The sequence below is a fragment of the Canis lupus genome, chromosome 9 (genome assembly GCF_003254725.2).
Source record: "Canis lupus dingo isolate Sandy chromosome 9, ASM325472v2, whole genome shotgun sequence".
NCBI lineage: Eukaryota > Metazoa > Chordata > Mammalia > Carnivora > Canidae > Canis > Canis lupus.
This window is the reverse complement of record NC_064251.1, coordinates 16,964,071-16,984,664: the sequence shown is the minus strand read 5'-3', so window position 1 is coordinate 16,984,664 and position 20,594 is coordinate 16,964,071. Positions and strand designations below refer to the sequence as shown.

Sequence of the window (20,594 nt, the reverse complement as noted above, 5' to 3'; positions counted from 1 at the left end):
ATTGTTCTAAAGCTGGGCCTGGGACTCTTTTTTATTTTCGGAAAGCAGAAAAACTCCCAGGTATTTCTTGAGGCACGTTTGGAAATCACTGACTTGAGCTTTGTAATAGAAATGGGAAAGAAGAGTTAAGTGCTGCCATCAACACTTAAGAGGAGAGTGATGCACTTTCCACTTGTCCTGTTACCACTGGAAATGGCAATGTGGCATGCGTTCCTGTCAAATAATCTGTGTTAAAATGTTTAAATTGATGTGATGAAATGAATGTTGGTCTTCACACAGAAAATGGAGATTAATTCACAAATGTAGGAAACTTTTGATTGCTGCCTCTTCAAATAGAGTTGGATTTATTCCAAAACTAATGAAATAATACTTCGGTAAAATTAATACCATGCAATGGTATTAACTTTGAAGAAGATAAACCTGGGTTTGGATCATGACACTGCCATTTAGTAGTTGTGTGATGTGAAACATGTTAACACCCCCTTAATCCCCTTCCCAGACCCTTCCCTTCATCCCAAGCCTCAGATCTCATAGGGTTATTAGAGAGCTCAATGAAATACATGTAACTTACTCATGGGGGTGTCTGGCTGATAAATTACTGGTACAACGTGGCTGTTCCTGTTAGTATTTTGGTTATTATTCACTTGTTCATTCTTTCAATAAATATTTATTGAGCTCCTACAGTGAACTAGGTCTGTTCTATGCAGTGGGAATATGACACTAAAAAACAGATAAAAATATTTCCACTCCTGAAATACTCTAGTGAGTAGAGACAGAAAAGAAAACAACAAAATAAGGATAATGGTATGTCCTATAGTATTAAGTGCTAGGGAGAAAAATGTAGCAGATGAAGGGAATAAGGACTGCTGGGGAGCTCAGATGGAATTAAGCCTTGAGACATTCCAAGGATAAGGAAGAGCCTAGAAAGGAGTGACTAGTGAAATAGAAGGAAAGTGAAGAAAATGAGACCCATGAACAGTAAATGAAGAACATGTGTCAGAGAGGAAGGAGGATGGTGTATGGATGCTGTAGACAGGTCCAGTTAGATGAAGACAGCAAACTGACTCTTGGATGTGGCCGGATTAGGGCTGTTTGAGATCTGTATAAGTTCTTTTGCTAATGGGAGAGAGTGAAATTCTGCTTGGAGTGGGTTTAGGAGAGGATGGGAGGCAAGGAATTGGGGGGGAACTGTTTAGGATAATGCTTTCAAAGAATATTTCTGTAAAGGAGAGCAGAGAAAAGTTTATGTGAAGGGAAATCTTTCTTATGATAGAGCTTTTACAATATATTGCTGGTGAAAAAACTGATGACGAAGAAGGGAGAGAATTGTTGGAACCATTAATATTTGGGCAGTGGATTTTCAGTGTTGGGCCTATCTTATGCAATTGGACTGAAGTGTTGTGGGGTTTTTTTTGTTGTTTTTTGTTTTTTTTTTTTTAAGGAAAGTATTGTAAGTAAAAATTTAACTATCGGGTTGTGCCATTTTTCTCTTGTCAGTTCCTCAGAATTCCTAAATTACCAAATACCAGAAAAAAAGATATTTGGCAAGATTCTCATTGATATTTGAGTCTCAATGTTTTAATTAATATTTCTGTAAATCTAAATTATTTTCTTAGAGGTTGAGGGGTTGATTTAGGAAAAGCAAGAAAACTATATTTAAAGAAAAAAAAAGAAGACGACAGTATATTACTGTCAAATGTAAGAAAGTAGTTTCTGATCATGACTGATGCTTTCAACAACAGAAAAACCTCAACCAAACAAAACCAAAAACCTCACAGGGAAATCGTGTCCTTCCTCTGTTTTGGCAGTTTGCTAATTCCACTATGTCATGATATCTAGGGGTTTTGTAAAAAGTTTTGTAAATTTTTTTTTTCTTCTGTGATGTAGGGTGGCCTCCTGGATTCTTTTTAATCTGTGAACTAGCAAACCTTGTTTCTATTGACAGATTTTTCTGGTCTGTGCCTAAAATCTAATGTACTTTTAGAAGAGACACATAAAGCATACTAAAGACTCTTCGGTCCCAATGCCAGTTTCTAAAAACACAATCATCCTGACCTACAAAAGTGAAAAAGAAATAAATTGAGTTTGGGAAATAAACCATTTGCTGGTTATAGCAGAAATGCAGGAGTTCTGTCAGTGTTGGAGGCAAAGGCCATTCTGTCTGTCTTGATTGCTCACTGTGTCTCCTTGCTCAGTGATGTTTGCTGATGAGCAGGCATCTTGCCTTTTATCATCCTGTGATGCTGGATTTGCCAAGCAAATTTATTCAGTACTTTGTCAAGTGCCCACGTTGTTCCAGGTATTCTTTTTTTTTTTTTAAGATTTTAATTTATTTATTCATGAGAGACATAGAGAAGCAGAGGGAGAAGCAGGCTCCACGCAGGGAACCCGACGTGGGACTCCATCCTGGGTCTCCAGGATCCCGCCCTGGGCTGAAGGCGGCGCCAAACCGCTGAGCCACTGGGGCTGCCCTGTTCCAGGTATTCTTGAGATTTCATTGTTGAATAAAGTGCTTGCCTTCGTGGAGCTTACTTTCTAATGACTGACCCTGGATAGCAAAGATGTTAATAGATAAACCATTTTCTGATGTTGGTGAACTTTTTTTTTTTTTTAAGATTTTATTTATTCATAGACACACAGAGAGAGAGAGAGAGGCAGAGACACAGACAGAGGGAGAAGCAGGCTCCATGCAGGGAGCCTGATGTGGGACTCGATCCCGGGTCTCCAGGATCACACCCCAGGCTGCAGGCGGTGGCAAACCGCTGCGCCACCGGGGCTGCCCGGTAAGTGGTATTGAGTTCACACTTAACTGTAATAAGATTTGCTTCCAAGTTAAAAAAGAATAACAGGAGCTTGGGCAGCCTGGGTATCTCAGTGGTTTAGCACTGCCTTCAGCCCAGGGGGCCTGATCCTGGAGACCTGGGATCGAGTCCCATGTTGGGCTCCCTGCATGGAGCCTGCTTCTCCCTCTGCCTCTGTCACTGCCTCTCTCTATTTCCCTCTCTGTGTCTCCATGAATAAATAAATAAAAACCAAAAAAAAAAAAGAAAAAGAATATCAGGAGCTATATTTTCTGGATTAATTTGTTATTGCCTCTCCCACCACATTCCTACCTGCCCAGGAAAGGTGGTTACTAGTATATTTACAAGTATAGAATACAAAAAACAGATGTTTAATGTCAGTGTTACTGGCTTACCTACATATTTTAAATTATCTCTACTACATTATAGAACCAAATATAAAACTCACTTTAGGGAACTTACTCAGTTTTACAGGACAGTCATCTTAGTTGAATCACAGCTGGAATTTTTATCGAGTTTTACCAACATTTCTGAAATTACAATATATGTTAAAATTGAGATATACTTTTAGTGTGATAGCACATTTCTTTTGCTCTTAAAAGGCTATTCTTATGTCATTAGTATCTTAATTCAGTGATACCATGAAGGGTTCAGTAAGATGCACTTGTTGGAAATAAACAGGAATGAGACCTATCAGTAAATAATGAAAGGCTTTGAATGCCCAAACTGTTGATTTGGGTTTTATCAATTAGATTTTAGAGGATTTTTGTTTTGAGCAGTGAGGTGCCATAAGCTATTTTTAAAAGATAAAGTGTGCGGGTAGTTTATGTTTGGAGTCGATTGGCCATAAAAGATACTAGAGTCAATAAGAAAGAGTAGTAACAATAGTAATCCTAGAGGAAACAATAGTCAGACTCAAAGCTCTCAGAATGTAAGAGATTTCAAAACTAGTCCTAAGGAAGAATCACCAGGGAGGGTGTTTCAATATCAAAGTTGTGAAGACAGAGAGCTTTGAGATTGGGAGAATGGGATTATCTTCCACAGAAATCAGTAAGGCCCAGGAGAATTTTATCATCATTTTATTGTAATATTAGTGCATATCGTAATGAGTTGCCTGTACTACTGTGTATTGCATATCTTATGTCTGTTAGGGATCTGGTTTGGTAGATGTTAGCAGTTAGGTAAGCCCCTGAAGAAACACTCAAGTGGGAAATTTTTATAACATGTATCACTAATGTTTATTTCTTGCCCTGCTGCTTCTATGAGGTATGTACAGCTTAATCTAGAACACTAGGTTCTAGGGGCCCCTGGGTGGCTCAGTTGGTTAAGTGTCTGCCTTCAGCTCAAGTCATGATCCCAGAACCCTGGGATCAAGCCTCACATTGGGTGCTCTGCTCTGTGGGAGCCTGTTTCTCCCTCTCCCTGCCACTACCCCTGCCTTGTGCGCGCATGTGTGTGCTCTCTCTTTGTCAAATAAATAAAATCTTTTTAAAAAATGCATTCTTTATTGATGGGCTTGTTATGATAGATTTTGGAGGCCTAACTTTTCAATACTAGTCGAACTTTTGGGAAGAAGCAGGGGTGCCATGTGGACAATTGCAGTCATTATAGAATACAAAATAAATTTTGAAAGGCTGAGATAAAATAAATAGAAGCTCTGATATTTTATTTGTAAACTGTCCTGAAGCCGAAAGAATTTTTTAATGCTTTGAACTAATCTGTGATTTAACAAATGATGAATGAATAGAGTTTTACTTTGATAGTGGAATTCATCCATGGGCATTGCAGTGGGTTTTTAATGGAAATTCCTTTAGAGGGGATCCCTGGGTGGCTCAGCGGTTTCACGCCTGCCTTTGGCCCAGGGCGTGATCCTGGAGTCCCGGGATCGAGTCCCGCGTCTGGCTCCCGGCAAGGAGCCTGCTTCTCCCTCTGCCTGTGTCTCTGCGCCTCTCTCTCTCTCTCTCTCTCTCTCTCTCTCTCTCTCTATCATAAATAAATAAAAATAAATCTTTAAAAAAAAAAGGAAATTCCTTTAGAGAGAATTAATATAATTTAAAGTATTAAAGGAAAATAGAATTTCTCCATGTATCCAAGTATTCTATTTCTTCATTCAGTTTTTGTTTTCCTACATTCTTGATATTTTTGTGATGCAAATGAGATTTTTTTTCTGTTACTGTTATGAGTGCTGTTGATTTCTATAATCGAACACTTTGAATTGTTTTGGTTGATTAATTTTCTAGATAGGCTATCAGCAGCAAAAAAATAAATCTGAATTTATATTTATTTATAAATATGAATAAATATAAATATGAATGATACCTCTTTATACACTAATGATACCTCTTTATACACTACTTACTCCTTTTCCTTGACCAGATGTACTTACAGAACAGTGTTAAGAAATAGTTGGTCATAGCTGGTTTTAATGGCAATACTTTGAGTTTTGTTTTGTTAGGGAGAGGGAAGGAGAAGGAGAGAATCTTAAGCAGGCTTCACGCCCAACTCCTAATATGGGGATTGGTCTCACACCCTGAGATCATGATCTAAGCCAAAATCAAGAGTCGGATGTTTAACCGTCTGAACCACCCAGGTGACCCTCATGATGATACTTTTATCAGTTCAATATTAATTTTGATATAGGGTAACTTCTTTTTTTTTTTAAGATTTCTTTCATTCATTCATTCATTCATTCATTCATGAGAGAGACAGAGGGAGAGAGGCAGAGACACAGACAGAGGGAGAAGCAGGTTCCATGTAGGGAGCCCGATGTGGGACTCATTCCAGGATCCCGGGATCATGCCCCTGGACGAAGACAGGCGCTAAATCACTGAGCCACCCAGGGATCCCCCCAATATAGGGCAACTTCTTAAAAAGAATTGGGACACTTTACCATTTGCTGTGCTTTAGAAAACTTTAAAGTGGGAAATTTTTATAACATGTATCACTAATGTTTATTTCTTGCCCTGAGAAATTCCAAAAGAATATACCTCTGGAAAACTATTAAACAGGTTTGGTAAAACAATTAATGAAACTTCTCAGATCTCCAATAGAGTAAAAGATAATAGAGCCTTTCTCAGATAATGGTTTTTCAGATAAACTCATACAGAATTGTAGAAAGCATTCTTAATTTTTAAATCCTTGTTATCTGTGGTTGTGTGTCCATTCCTCAGTCTTAATTATAGTTGTCTTCTCTTTCTTGATTAATCTTGTCAGCAGTTATCCTATTTTATTGGTTATTTCAAAGATTGGTTATTTGCTGGTAATTTCTTCTTCCTGTGGTCTTGGTTGGTTTTGTTTTGTTTTTCTTCCCTCCTTTCTGTCTTTATTCAAATGCTTAATTTATTTTCTGTTCTTTCTTACGTAATAATAAAAACATTTAACTTTTTGAATTTTCTTTTGAGTGTAGTTTTGGATGTCATTCCACAGCCTTTTATGTGTGAAGTACTCTTTTTGCTATTTGTAACTTGCCTTTGAGTTTTTGAGTTTTCCCAAGATGTACAATTGAGTTTCCAATCTCTGTGAAGGCTTTGATTTTTTTTTTTTAAGATTTTATTTATTCATGAGACAGAGACATAGGCAGAAGGAGAAGCAGGCTCCCAGTGGGGATCCTGATGCAAGACTCCATCCCAGGACCCTAGGATCACAACCTGAGCCAAAGGCAGACACTCAACCACTGAGCCACCCAGGTGCCTGAAGTCTTTGATTTTAATGGATATTTTATTAAATAAAAGTTTTTCGTTTTATATTCAGTTTTTAAACTAGATTTAAAGACTTATTTAGGCTTTTTTTTTTTTTAAGAATTTATTTATTTATTCATGATAGTCACACACACAGAGAGAGGCAGAGACACAGGCAGAGGGAGAAGCAGGCTCCACGCAGGAAGCCCGACGTGGGATTCAATCCCGGGTCTCCAGGATCGCGCCCCGGGCCAAAGGCAGGCGCCAAACCGTGGCGCCACCCAGGGATCCCCTAGGCTTATTTTTATTGTAACATTTCATTATTAATAGTCCTTTTATACCTTAATATGCCCATTTATTGAGTTCTTAATTTTAATTTGTAGTTTCTCAGGATCAGAACAAGAGTTTGACCATGTTTCTTAGCTCATAACTCTGTCCCTTAATATTGTTTCACTGTCTTTTGGTGGTAGGGGGAAGGTGATTATTTGTGTTTTGTTTTGGCATAGAATTAAAGTGGTGTTATTTTCAGTCCTTTTATATTGGTTGGTAATCAATTCTGCTCTGCACTGTTCCATGTGGTAGCTCCTATAGCCTTGTGTAACTATTTAAAATTAAGATAAAAAATTTAGTACCTTATTTGCACAGCCACATTTCAGATTTTTGGTAGTCACATGTGGCCACCATATTTAACTCACACAAATATTGAATATTTCCAGTATGGACAGTGTGGAAGGTTTTTTTTTTTTTTATGGCACTATCAAGTCTTCTTTTGTAATAGCTTTGGGTTTTGATTCCCCTAAGTTTATAGTTGCAAATGGAAGTCTTCCAGTTATCTCTGTTACTGTTTTCTGTCCTGTTTGGCTCTTACTTCCTGCTCCTCAGTGTCCTCATTAAATTAAACATGGAAGCGATTGGCATAGTTTGGATGAACATAGTAAGTACTCAGATGTTAGCTGTTAACATTTCTGTCATTGTTTTCATCTCTTTGGTCCTTCCATAGTGTAAAGGAAGAAAGACAAGTTTATTGCTCACATCCTATTTTAATTCTCCAAATCATTAGTTCTGACCTATAGTTCCTCTTAGGTAGGTTTTAGTTCTGCTGCCATGAGTAATTAAGATTTTTTCTTTTTTTTTTTTTTTTTTTTTTTTTTTTTTTTTTTAAATTTATGATAGTCACAGAGAGAGAGAGAGGGGCAGAGACACAGGCAGAGAGAGAAGCAGGCTCCATGCACCGGGAGCCCGACGTGGGATTCGATCCCGGGTCTCCAGGATCGCGCCCTGGGCCAAAGGCAGGCGCCAAACCGCTGCGCCACCCAGGGATCCCTAAGATTTTTTCTTTTCAAATTTTATATTTCCTTTCTGTGTCCTCTTACTGTCCTTTCATCTTCCCTATTTCCATGTGATTGAGGCTCTATTATCTTTTACTCTATTGGAGATATGAGAAGTTTCATTAATTGTTTTACCAAACTTGTTTTATAGTTTTCCAAAGGTATATTCTTTTTGAATTTCTCAGACTTGCTTCCCTATACCTTGTTCTGCAGTGTTTTGCTCATAGTCCTCATGCTGAGGGTTTTTTTCTTTCTTTCATTATTCTTAAAAAATGAGTTGATCTGTTACTTTGAGATTTCACTAGAAAAATTTAGTACCTGAGTGTATTTGTTTCCTGTCACAGTTCTTGAGGCTAGATGTTTGAAGTCAGGATGACAGCCCTTGCTACCTCTGAAGTTCTCTAAAGAATCCTTTCTAAATGCCACTTCCTGCTTTCTTTACTAGTGGTTGCTAGCAAATCTTAGCATTCCTTGGCTTGTGTCAGTGTATCTCATGTCTCTGCCTCTGTCTTTACATGATCATCTACCCTATGTGTCTGGTCTTTGTGTTTTCACATGGTCTTCTTATTAAAGATACCATTCATTGGATTTAAGGCCACCGCAACTCAGTATCACTTCATGTTAAAATTAATCACATCTGCAAAAGCCTCTTACAGATAAGGTCACATTTTGTGGTTCCGGTTGGAACACTAGGGTAGGGTCTGGGATAGGGGGTACTATTCTACTCTGTACACTGGCCATTAGTCTTCGTCTCTGCTACTCATTTGATGGTTTAATCTTTTTCTCAGTTCTAAGCCTGGAAAGATGTTATTCCTAATTCAGTTCCTGGGTTTCAGCAGCTTTCGTATTTAGCATATCTGTGCTCTAGTTAGAGAAATAGTTGGACTTCATTTTACTCCCACTGCCAGTTTTCTAAAAGTCTTCTGCACCACTGAATTTTTTTTTTTTACCACTGAATTTATTTGAAAATTTTGAATTCCCTGTATATGAAAAAACTTAATCAGGTTTACCTGCCTCTTTCCCTAATTTTTTTTAACTCTGTAGGATATAGAGAATAAGATAACAAACGTACATACCACCTTAAATATTAATATCTTGACTTTTTTAATATTTAAAAGAAAATTATAAATGAACATTTATCTTCTGTCATCTCCGCTACCTGCTTCCTTCCCCAGAGGTAACCATTATCATGAATTTGGTGTTTATACTCCCAGTTCAGGTTCTTAGATTTTTACTACATGTATGTGTATATATATCCATGAGCAAAGTGCAGTGTGTATTGTTTCGTCTAATGTTCATATACAAATTTTTATAAATGCCATCATGGTGTACGTATTCTGCAACTTGGTATGTGTTTTTTTTTTTTTAATTCACTGTTGTCTTTTCAAGATCCTCCATATTGATAGACATACTTTTAGTTCATCTTTTGAAAATAGTCCACACTTCCTTAAAAAAGACAATGTTTGTGTGGGTGTGAGTATATCCATATCCCGTTGACTTCAGGGTTCTAAATTTAACTTCTATTTTGCGCTTAGTAATTGTGTTCATATCTTCTGTGTCCTTGGTCTGCTTTCAGTTTCTCTTCGAAATATATTTGGTAGGGCAGCCCGAGTGGCTCAGTGGTTTGGCGCTGCCTTCAGCCCGGGGCATGATCTTGGAGACCCGGGATCGAGTCCCATGTTGGGCTCCCTCGTGGAGCCTGCTTCTCCCTCTCCCTGTGTCTCTGCCTCTCTCTGTCTCTCATGAATAAATAAAATCTTTAAAAAAAAGAAAAAATATTTGGTATATACTATTGTGCAAATTTAAGGTATACGTGTTGATTTGGTCATTGATATGTCTGCCAATTCCAGCCTTAACTAACACCTCTATCATGCCATATGATTATCATTTCTTTCTTAAAGTTGAAATAATTAAGGTCCAGTCTCTTCCCATATTTATAATATAGTACTGTTGTCTCTGTAATCACTATACCATGTGTTAGGTCTCCAGGACTTATCTATTAACTGCAAGTTTATACTTCTAAACAACCTCTCTTATTTCCCCATCTCCCCTTAGATACATACAAATTAATGGTTTTTATTTGTTTTTGCTATCTTTTCTTTCATCATTGTCTTCCCCTTTTGGTCTGCAGTAATGATTTTACTTTAAATAGGTGTCTTGGGGCAGCCTGGGTGGCTCAGTGGCTTAGCGCCACCTTCAGTCCCGGGTGTGGTCCTGGAGACCCGGGATCGAGTCCCACGTCAGGCTCCCTGCATGGAATGGAGCCTGCTTCTCCCTCTGCCTGTGTCTGTGCCTCTCTCTCTCTCTCTCTCTCTCTCTCTCATGAATAAATAAGTAAAATTTAAAAAATAAACAAATAAATAAATATGTGTCTTGGTAAGTAAGTACTTGGTAGATCTTTTTCCGTCCCTTTGTTTTCATTTTTTGTATGACGGTTTGTTTTAGCAGAGAGAAATTTACATTTCTCTGATTACTATTAGATTTGGAATCATTGCTTTCATAATTTTTAAGTCTTGCCTTCTCTGTGCCTGTTTTTTTGCAGGGTCGGGGGGGAGCTCTTCTGCTATTGGGTTAATTAAGTCTTTAATTTTATTAAGTAGGCTCCACACCCAACATGGGGGCTTGAACTCACAACCCTGAGATCAAGAGACCTATGCCTTACCAGCTAAGCCAGCCAGGCCACCCCAGTTACCTTGTTTTTAAATACTTACCAAATTAGTCATCTGTAGATTCATAGTTCTGTTGACCAACACATTTGCCATTCTTGTTCGTGGTTGCCATCCCACTCTGTCCTCGCTGAACACTTCCTTCAGTAGCCTTCCAACAAGGGTCTAGTAAATTGTCAAGTCAACCTTTACATACTGTTTTGTGTGTAAATATATACATATGTGTAATTGCCATTATAAATTGCCTTTATTCTTGAATGATGGTTTAACTGCATGGAAAATTTTTTATTCAGTTTGAAGATACTGCATTGCGTTCCAGTATTTATTGTTGATGAAAATTCTTATGTCAGTTTCTCATTCCTCTATAGTTTATGTGTATCTTCTTTCAGCCCCAGTACTTTGAGTTTTGTTTCCATGTTTTACAGTAACAAGGGGCATATTTAGATGTATGAGTTAATTTTTAGCCACTTTGGTCTTAGCTTGTACCCTCATTCTGAGAGTTCTTGTCTGTCTTGAGTTTTGAAATTTGAAATTTATTATTTCTTTAAATTTTCCCTCTCTTTTCCTCCTTAATATAGTATATATATATATAGATTGTCATAGATCGTTTCATTCTCTCTTCTACATTTTCTTTTTTCTTCGTATTTCCACCCGTCTTGCTGTTGTTCTCTGTAGTCTTCTGTGACTGTTTCTTCTGTTCATCAGATTTCTCTCCAGCTATGTTTAGTTTACTATTAAACTTGTTAGTTGTTTGGTTTTTTGTGGGTTGGTTGGTTTTTTTTTTTTTTTTTAACTTGTGTGTACTTTTCATTGAAAATTTGTTTATGGTTGCTTATAGAAACATCCCTTTTTTTTTTTGTTTTCATCCTTTCCTAGTCTTTTATGGTGTTCCTTCCTTTATCTTTTTGAACAACTTTAATATATGTACTGTAAAATTGCTTTCAGATTATTCCATTTCCAGAGGCGCCTGGCTGGCTCGCTCAGTAGAACATGTGACTCTTGATCTTGGGGTCCTGAGTTCTAGCTCCCATATTGGGCTTAGAAATCACTTTTTAAAAATTACTCCATCTCTAGTTTGTTTGAGAACAAATCTCCCCATTTTTGCATCTACTGACTGCCTCACATCATTTTTGTCTACTTTGTAATTTCTCAGTGAGCTCATCTGGGGCAGGAGTGAGGAAGGCATGTTTTCTGTAGGAGTCTTGTCTTGTGTGATCCCTAGACTGTGGAAGTGAAAAGCTGTGAAAGCACAGTTTTCCATTGGTCATCTTTTCCATTTTTTAAAAGTAATTCATTTAGAAATATCACCTTTGTTACATATTAAGCTGTCATGTATACTTTGGTCTAGGTCTCCGTTTAAATTTTCTGTAGCAGACTTAATTACTGTAACTTTAAAATATTTTGATATATATTAGAGCAAGTCACTCCCTTCTATTTTTGCTTATCAGAAATTTTATGGGGACTTTTCCCTTTAAATATATATTCTTTCAGTTACAGTTTTAAGATTATTTGTGTAAATCTTTCTTTCTTAATCATTAACAGCTTTAAAGAGCTTTAAGTTTACAAGTTCTAGAGTATTTTTTGTTATTGTTAACAGTCAAGAATAGAATCTTTTTTTCACTTGTATGTTTTTAAATTACAGTTATTTTTAAGAAGGTGACATTTCAGAAAAAGACATGAGGAGAATGGAAAGGCTCATGATCTGGAATTTTGCCTACCATATTGAGGAAATAGCAATGGTAGAGTGAGCAAGGAGAGAAACAGGAAATAAAAGGAAATGAGGTTAGAGAGGGGATAGAGGTGACAGATGGAATAAAGCTTTTGTGCACACCATTGCAAGAACTTTGGCTCTTATTCCTTATGAGACAGGGTACCATTGGAACATTATGAGCTAAGGACTGATGAACCAAGGTTACCCCTACAACTGTATTTTTGTTAGAAGGAGGGGGCAAACAGGAAGATAAGCTAGGAGTTATTTAAGAAATACACATGAGAGAGGCACCTGGGTGGCTTAGTCAGTTAAGCATCCAACTCTTGATTTCGGCTTAGGTCATGATCTCTCAGAGTCATGAGATCAAGCCACATGTCCGGCTTTGTGCTGGGTTTGGAGCCTGCTTAAGATTTTCTCTCTCCCTCTCACTTCCCCCTCTCCCCCCTCCTCCTCTCCCTTCCCCTCTCCTCCTCCTCCCCCTCCCTCTTTCCCTCCTCCTCCCCTCCCCCTCCCCCTCGCTTCTCCTTCCTCCTTCTCTCCCCTTTCTGTCCTCCCACCAAAAGAATTCATATGAGAAAAGATACTAAGACCAGGGTGATTGCAGTTGAGGTGGTATAAAGTGGTCAGATTCTGGATGCATTTAGAAGGTAGAGACTACAGGATTTCATGATTGGATAATGGGGTATGGTAAAAGAAGGGAGTTTTAGGATGAATTCAGAGATTTAGCACTGAACAGCTAGAAATGGGGAAGAGCAGGAGCTCAGTTTTGAACTGAGGTACCTGTTAAAACATCTAAGTGAAGTTGAGTAAGCAATTAAATATACAAATGAAATTATATTAATGGATATACTGATATTGAATAATCCTGATATCCAGAGGCAAATCTCCACTTGCTCAGGTTTGGTTGTTTATATTTGTTGTGATTTTTAAAAATTCTTTTCTTATAAGATACATGTTGTGATTTAAAAAGATAGGTTCTGGGGTGGCTGGGTGACTCCGTCAGTTAAACATCTGCCTTAGGCTTAGGTTCTTGAGATGGAGCCCCTCAGTGGGCTCCCTGCTCAGTGGGAGTAGGCTTCTCCCTCTCCTTCTGCTCCTCCCTGCTCATTCTCATTCTCTGTTTCAAATAACAAATAAATGATATCTTTTTAAAAATAGGTTCATGTATACAGTTTGGCATCTTATTTCTATGTGAATGTGTGTCTTTGTGTAGTTAATAAATATATCCATAGGATAAATTCTAACTGTAGATTTATGCAAAGCATGTGTGAATGAAGTCATTTTAAAGTTGTCCAAACTATCCTTCAAAATAGTTCAAAAACTTACATTTCAATAAATTATATTTAAGATACCTTTTTTTAAAACTTTATTTGAGAGAGCATGAGTGGGGTGGGGGGTGGTGCAGAGGGAGAGGGAGACTCCTCTTTCTGCAGGGAGCCTGACTCGGGGCTTGATCCCAAAACCCTGAGATCATGACCTGAGCCAAAAGCAGCAGCTTAACCAACTGAGCACCCAGGTGCCTCGTGATACTTTTTATATATACTCCTAGGTTATATTTATTAATATTTTACTTTACAGACTTGTTCAAAAGTGAGATTGATGTTTAAGTTACATGTGTGCACAAAGCCTTTGTCAAGTTTTAAGTTAGAATTTTATTTTTATGAAAGGACAGAGTTTTTATTTATTTTGGTATCAGCCATCTTAATTGAATAAAAAGTTATCTGTTCTTTAATGTTTTTAAAGATTTCACCAAGGAAATAGACTTGTCTGAGCCTCTACATTTTTTTTAGGCATACATAGGGTATTCCCTTCTTAGATGTAACACAAAAATATATAACATTTAAACATCACAGAAATGCATACTGTGTACACACATATTACATATATACACACAAAGTTCCTAGTTTTTCACTTAAATAGTGCTTTTTTGGGTTCTTACATGTTTGCATTTCTTTTTCTTTTCATTAAGCCAGTCTTAACAGTTTGATTCGTTGATCTGTTCCTGTCCACTCCACCCTTGAAAGTGGGTTTAGGAAGAAGGAAAAGGAAAACCCCCAAAAAACAGCTCTTAAATTTGCGGTTTCTGGCATCTGTTTCCTCTTTGGACAATTTTCAGCTGTTAGCTTAACCTCTTCCCTTAGTTTTACTTTATTTTTGCCATATTCTTTTTATTCTACATCTGATCTATTGGCTGTTGACTTAAGTTACACTACAGCCATAAATGTTCGTTTTTCATACAGACAACTAATTGATGCAGTGGGTTAGTTTATGAGGGAAAAACATACCTCCATTTTAAGATCTATTATTTTGATGTTGGTATATATTTCTAATCTCTTTTTAATGTTTTAAGTTTTGGTGCAATTTCTAGATCCTGCCTAATTACCTAAATCCTTCCATTCGTTTACTGTGTCTTCTGTGGTTTTCATCCTCTGCCACCAGCTCTCTCTCAGCTCTCTATCTCAAAATGTTCTCTCTCAGAAAGCCAGCCCTGATTAAAACAAAGTGCAAGGGAGATTTCTTCCCAAAACAGTACCGGTTAATGTTGTCTACACAGTAGTGCCATGTTTAATTGGTATAATTCCCTTTCAGTGGCATCTACAACTGCAGCTTATTAGAATTCTTTTACTTTTGTCCATGTTGCCCAGTCTAACCTTCACCATACCTTCTTTGCATGCTGCCCATCTATGTGGTTGCATGATGAAGGCAGTTGGGGAATGTTGATAAAGACCACATTGTTCTCCTATTTATCTCTTCCCTGTATATGTCTGTAAAGGCAGATAGCTTTCAAGAGATGTATGTTTGTGCGGAAACTAAATGCAACTCTTGCAATTGTTGTTGCCTTTTTGCTAGCAGAGTTTCCATGCTACCCTTTTGTTTTTATGACCATACTACCCTTGCTCAGAGCATCCCCTTCTCATGGTGCTGTTCTGTGGGCAGGTCCTTTTCTTCCAGGATGGTATTGCGGTCCAAATGACTTTTTATGGGTCATGATTTGGCACATGCCAGACTTGTGTAGTCCTAACACTAGAAGCTAGGGATCCTGCATTCAGTAAGACCTGAAGTTCATTCCTCAAAGTATAAAATTGTGGGGGAGGGGAGAGACTTTTTTTAAAAAAACAATATTGTCTTTTGAAGAGTTAGATTACATTTTATTGTGGACTTAGCAGAAGAGGTTAGTTCTTATTCTGCCCACATGTGTACAGAAGAAGTTTAATGGGAATAGTTTCTAGCCCTTTGGATTTATTTATTTTTTTTAGCCCTTTGGATTTAATGTAACATATAAAGACTAGGGTGTGAATGCTCCCCATACCAAATTTATTTTCATTACTTAGGCATGAACTTTATAGCCGTGAATCTTAGGCTAGGTTAAAAAGTGGCTAATGATTTCTGTGTGTAATCCAGGGAAACTAGCGACCTTGTTTTGAGACCACCTGAAAGTCTTTAGGAGTTGTGAAAAGAACAGGAGAGATGTGATTGGTTTATTCAGGCTCCTAAGTGCATGAAATTGCCAGAGAGCAAGTCATGTCCATCTGGGAATCAAGTGCCAACTATTCATCTTAGGGACCGTTGAAAATATCAAGATGGTAGAAACCTTCAGGTTTTATAAGGTGTCCTCAGCACAGCTGCAATAGCTTTAAACTCACGAGTTTGGTACCTAGATAAGTGCTTAGGGCTACGGCTCCAAGTAACTGGATTTCATCATTGAAGAAGCAGCAGGTTTACTTAATTACTTTGAAGGTTAGCATGTTGGACAAAAGGGAATCTTTTAACAAACTAATTGAACTTCTGGTTATTAGTGGCATATAGAAAGGCCCTTTTGAATCTTTGGGATAATGAGAGAGAGCTGGTTTTTTTAGCAGTCACTGAACTGTCCGTTCTGTTTGGCTCTTCACAGGTTCACCGGAACAGCACGATGCGCTCTGGCTGTGATGTGAACCCCTCCTGCGCACTGTGTGGCTCAGGCAGCACCATCACCATGCCTCCAGAAATTCACTATGAAGCCCCTCTGTTGGAACGCCTTTCCCAATTGGACGCTTGTGTTCACCCAGTCCTAGCATTTCCAGATGGTAAGAAAGCCACACAATATAAAGTTTAAATGAGACTTAAAGGCTTCAAAGTGACAGAAAACCAACCAGGATCCTGGTACAACCCAGGTACTATCAAGGTATCAATTTCAGCCAACAGAATCTCTTAGAATTTTGCAGATAGGGTACAGCAGATCCACCAGACCAAAATATGCCACTAAAAGATTACAACTTGCCAGGAGAGAGATGGTCCCCCAGCCTTTCAAGTGGCTCCTGATCGAAAATAAAACCTTGCCTAGTTTTGCTTACAGTATGGTCCCAAGTTTTCCACTAAATATTTCCACTTTTACTAGAAGTCACATGGTAGCAGGAATACTAGATCAAACCCTTTCTTACGGTCAAGGGAGTTCTGATAAGAAGTCCTGAAGCTGTTGCAGGATTTGAGTAGGCAAAAAAAAATTCAATCATTTGAAGAACAGATAAAGGAGAAGGGATTATAGTAATCCTGTGTTTGATCGACTATCAAACAGAATAGGGTATTCTGTAGACTAGGGTGTCAGTGATATTTTTTTTTTTTTAATTTTTATTTATTTATGATAGAGAGAGAGAGAGGCAGAGACACAGGCAGAGGGAGAAGCAGGCTCCATGCACCGGGAGCCCGATGTGGGATTCGATCCCGGGTCTCCAGGATCGCGCCCCAGGCCAAAGGCAGGCGCTAAACCGCTGCGCCACCCAGGGATCCCGATATTTTATAAAGTTTTATTAGAACACATCCATGCTCGTTTGTGTACATATTGTCAGCGGCTACTTTTCTGCTACAGTGGCAGCAACATTACATAGTTGCAACCCAGACTAAACAGAGAGTGTGGCCTGCAAAGCCCAAATTATTTACATCTGCCCCTTTAAGAAAAAGTAAACCTTTGGACCATGTGGATAGCAAGCTAGGCAGGATTTTATTTTAGGTGGGGAGTGGTGGAACAGTAAAATAAACTTTAGAACATAAAGAGAAAACAGTAACACATCTTCCTGTCTACTTCAGATTCAGAGTTAGTTCATTGGCTTTTACCTTCTCTTGCCATTTGGATTATAGCTCATACAACTTAAAATTTTATTTAGTTTTCAAAGTACCTTCCTTGTACTTGTTTTGTTTACTTCTCAGTAAACTTGTAAGGTGTTAAACTTCAGTTTGGTAGATCAAGAAAAGGCTTAGAAAAGTGCTTTTTCTAAGGCTGAATGGCTACTGAATTTATAAATTCGAGTCATCTGGTGCCTACCCTTCGTTTCACTGTAACATGCTTCTTCCCCGCCAGGTTAATAAAATAGAGAAATCAGTTTTCTGTGCATTCCTAGACTTTGCAGATGGAGCCATCAGGAAGACTTAGAAATACTTCTTGGCTTACTCTCCTAGGATCACAGTGTTGAATTGTATGGTCTCATATTTGAGTAAAGAAGCCTGAAGCCTGTAGTTAATTCTGATTCTGATAAAGCCTCTTCCATTCTCGCTGAGTATCAGCTTATAAACATGGTGATCATTTGTCAACAGTGTTACCACATACAGTTGTGAATTGCCTTCCTCATCGCCTAGTCACATATGCTCAGACTGTTTGCCTGACAACTACTGCTCTTACACTTCCTACTCCATCCCATTTCAAGCAGCTGTAGTTAGCACTGATGGAGAACGGAGGGAAAGATGGGGAGATTCCTTTCTCTGGTCTTTACTTTCCTGCCTGCCTTTAAGTACTTTTTCTCCCTGTCTCACATAGCTCCTTACCATGATACTGGGGCTTGGGCAAGAGAGTTGGTCATTAAATCTCCTTACGAGACTGTAAAGGAGAATATAAATATTTTATTATTTCAAGTAGGATGTATGAACATATTTGCCTGTGGATAAATTAGACTTATGGATTGACCTGGGGAAGACAGTTACCATATCTAATATTGTTTTTGTTGGGATAATTTTGCTTTGATCCAAACAAATACCACATACCAAATGTTTGTAAATTTGTAAGATTTTCACAAAGATGCCCAACTCCAGAGGGCACCATTATTCTGTGTGAATAGCACCTTCTAAATATTGAGATACCCATATATCATTGTGTAGAATAGTAAGTAAGAGTGAAGATGAGCAGCCAGTGTAATACTGTGTGGGTCAAATACACATGCACCTGAGCTCTTGACCATCCGTTTACAGCCTCTTCTCTAGAAGGTAGAGATGGCAGGATTTTCAAGTAGTTTAGTAATGTTTCCTAACCAGTTTGTAGGTAGGGTGGTGACCAACTGCAGCTTTTAATCCTAGAGTTCTGTCCTCCATGTCGACCATACACCTCAGCTGTTCACATTAAGTGTGGCTAGAGATGAAAGAATTTGAGGAGCTGTGTGCCTGGCGGGAAGGTGGAGGCTTTAGGGTGTGATAACTCTTTAGTACTCCAAGGAGGAGGAGCTTGCTTCCTTATCAAGCCAGTTAATCCTTAGCTTGAAATAAAAAGGATGTTTAAACCTTTGTGGAAAGAATGTTAACTTGAATTTAGGCTTCATAAGAGCACCACCTGCTGGCCTTTGAAGATCTATGCTATTTTGAGAGAGTTTACCAAGACTGGTAGATATAAGTCTACTGCAGTTTACCAGCAGGAGGAGGAAGTGAGTATTATAAAACAACCTTAGAAAATTTGCTTGAGAAAATGGTGGAAAGTAATGAGCAAAACAATCAAGTGAATCATGGAATGTCAGACCCCGGTGAGCATGAAGTCAAGGTGTTTTCATTTTGTCTGAGGCAGTAGTAACTTAAAATGATATTAGTTTCCTTCTATTTCCTATTTCCTGTTTTAACACTTCTGTTTTCCTGTTATTGACCCTATCAAGCATCGGCACCCTCTCCTTTGATAATGGCACTTTAATGGCATGGCCTATGTGGGTATGGAATGTCTGAAGTCCTTTAGTTGAATGGGTCCCTGTTGTGTTCTCTTCCATTTCATACTTTTTCATTGCTTACTTTCAGGTCCTGCATATCTAATCCATTTCAGCCCTTTAGCTCTACATGGATCTCAGGTGTTATTACTTCTACTTAGAGCATGAACTCAGACCAGCATTTCCTAAGAGATCATTTTTGTTCATTAACTGGGAGATTTAACCGACTTCCTGTTCACTCTTATATGAAAGCAGTTAAACACATAGCATACTTCTACCAAAGTATAACAGCCTGAGTCCTTTCAGCAGTTTATTATTATCCCTAACTGCTTCTTCATTGGGTTTATAGGGGAAATTGCTCTTGATTGTGCTGAATATCTCAACTCCAAGGCACAAGGTGGTATCAATTGTAGCAGCTTCTACTTCAGAGCATTCAGGTGAGGGGAGGGGATTAGGTATGGAGCTGGAGTCTGAGATAACGTGTGCTTACTCTTATTGATTGATATTGGCTTTCTGGACTTAACTCCGTAATTTTTAAAGATGCACCTGAGGTCTTAGGGTGTAGTAGGAAAGAGTGTTATGAGTTTAGCTTTTGCCTGCAGCAGAGGGAGAGCTAGAACATGTGTGCTGAGACGTTACCTGCCCAGACCTAGGCCTGCCACCTCATTTTACAGATAAAGCTAAAATCTGGCTAAGTGGTTTGTTTTTATTTTCACGTTTTACTCAGTGATGGAATTAGGACCTGAATCCAGGCCTACTTATTTCCAGTCCAGTGCTATTTTCCATTATAAATCAGGTCGCTCATATTCCTTCCTACCTCCTTTATTCCTGGCTTAATTTTCAGGTTTGGGAGAGCAATGACAAGGGAAAATAAAAGGGAAAAAAATTAAATCATTAGTCTTTTGTTGTCCCATTATATAGACTTTGCCAATTTTTCTGTTGATAAGGGGTGTCCTGGGATATAGAGGAAGTGTTTTCCCCTTTCTGAGGCCCTTTAGACATTCAGCTTAGCCCAGCTTTCAGAGTACCTCCAGACAATGTTTTACTTTCTACATACCCTTTTCCCTAACCATTCTAAATTGCAACAAAAAAATATATACCAGTAATATGTCAATTCTATTTTTGATTATTAATGGGAAATCCTTTTTTTAAACATTTGACTTTGAAGGGGGGGATCAAACCCCAATCAAGTTTATTGAGGGGCTTGGGGGAAGAGTGGAAAGATTAGGAGGAATATGTGGTCTGGTTAGTATCTCCCTAGCTTTTAGGTTGCTGAATGCTAACCTTTATCTTTTAAAGGTTGGGATAGATGAATTTGTTTTTAAGTGTGGAAAAGAAAGCATGATTATGCAAAAAAAAATTTTTTTTCAGAAGATAGCACTGCCCTCACAATACTATATCTCAGTACTTGTGTGCATACAGCAAATATTTATTATCTCTAAAACTTTAGTAGTTTTCTTAGTTTGTTTGACTGCCATAAGG

General features: G+C 38.2%; 1 protein-coding gene across 6 annotated transcripts in view; it reads left to right on the top strand.

Annotated features, from left to right (window-relative positions):
* KANSL1 (KAT8 regulatory NSL complex subunit 1) overlaps positions 1-20,594 on the top strand; it is a 185,893-nt gene that overhangs the window by 154,972 nt on the left and 10,327 nt on the right. For all 6 annotated transcript variants that reach the window (XM_035721191.2, XM_025436764.3, XM_035721190.2 and 3 more), the window contains one exon: positions 16,079-16,250. In XM_035721191.2, the coding sequence (XP_035577084.1) occupies positions 16,079-16,250 (172 nt within the window). The remainder of the gene's footprint in view (positions 1-16,078; positions 16,251-20,594) is intronic.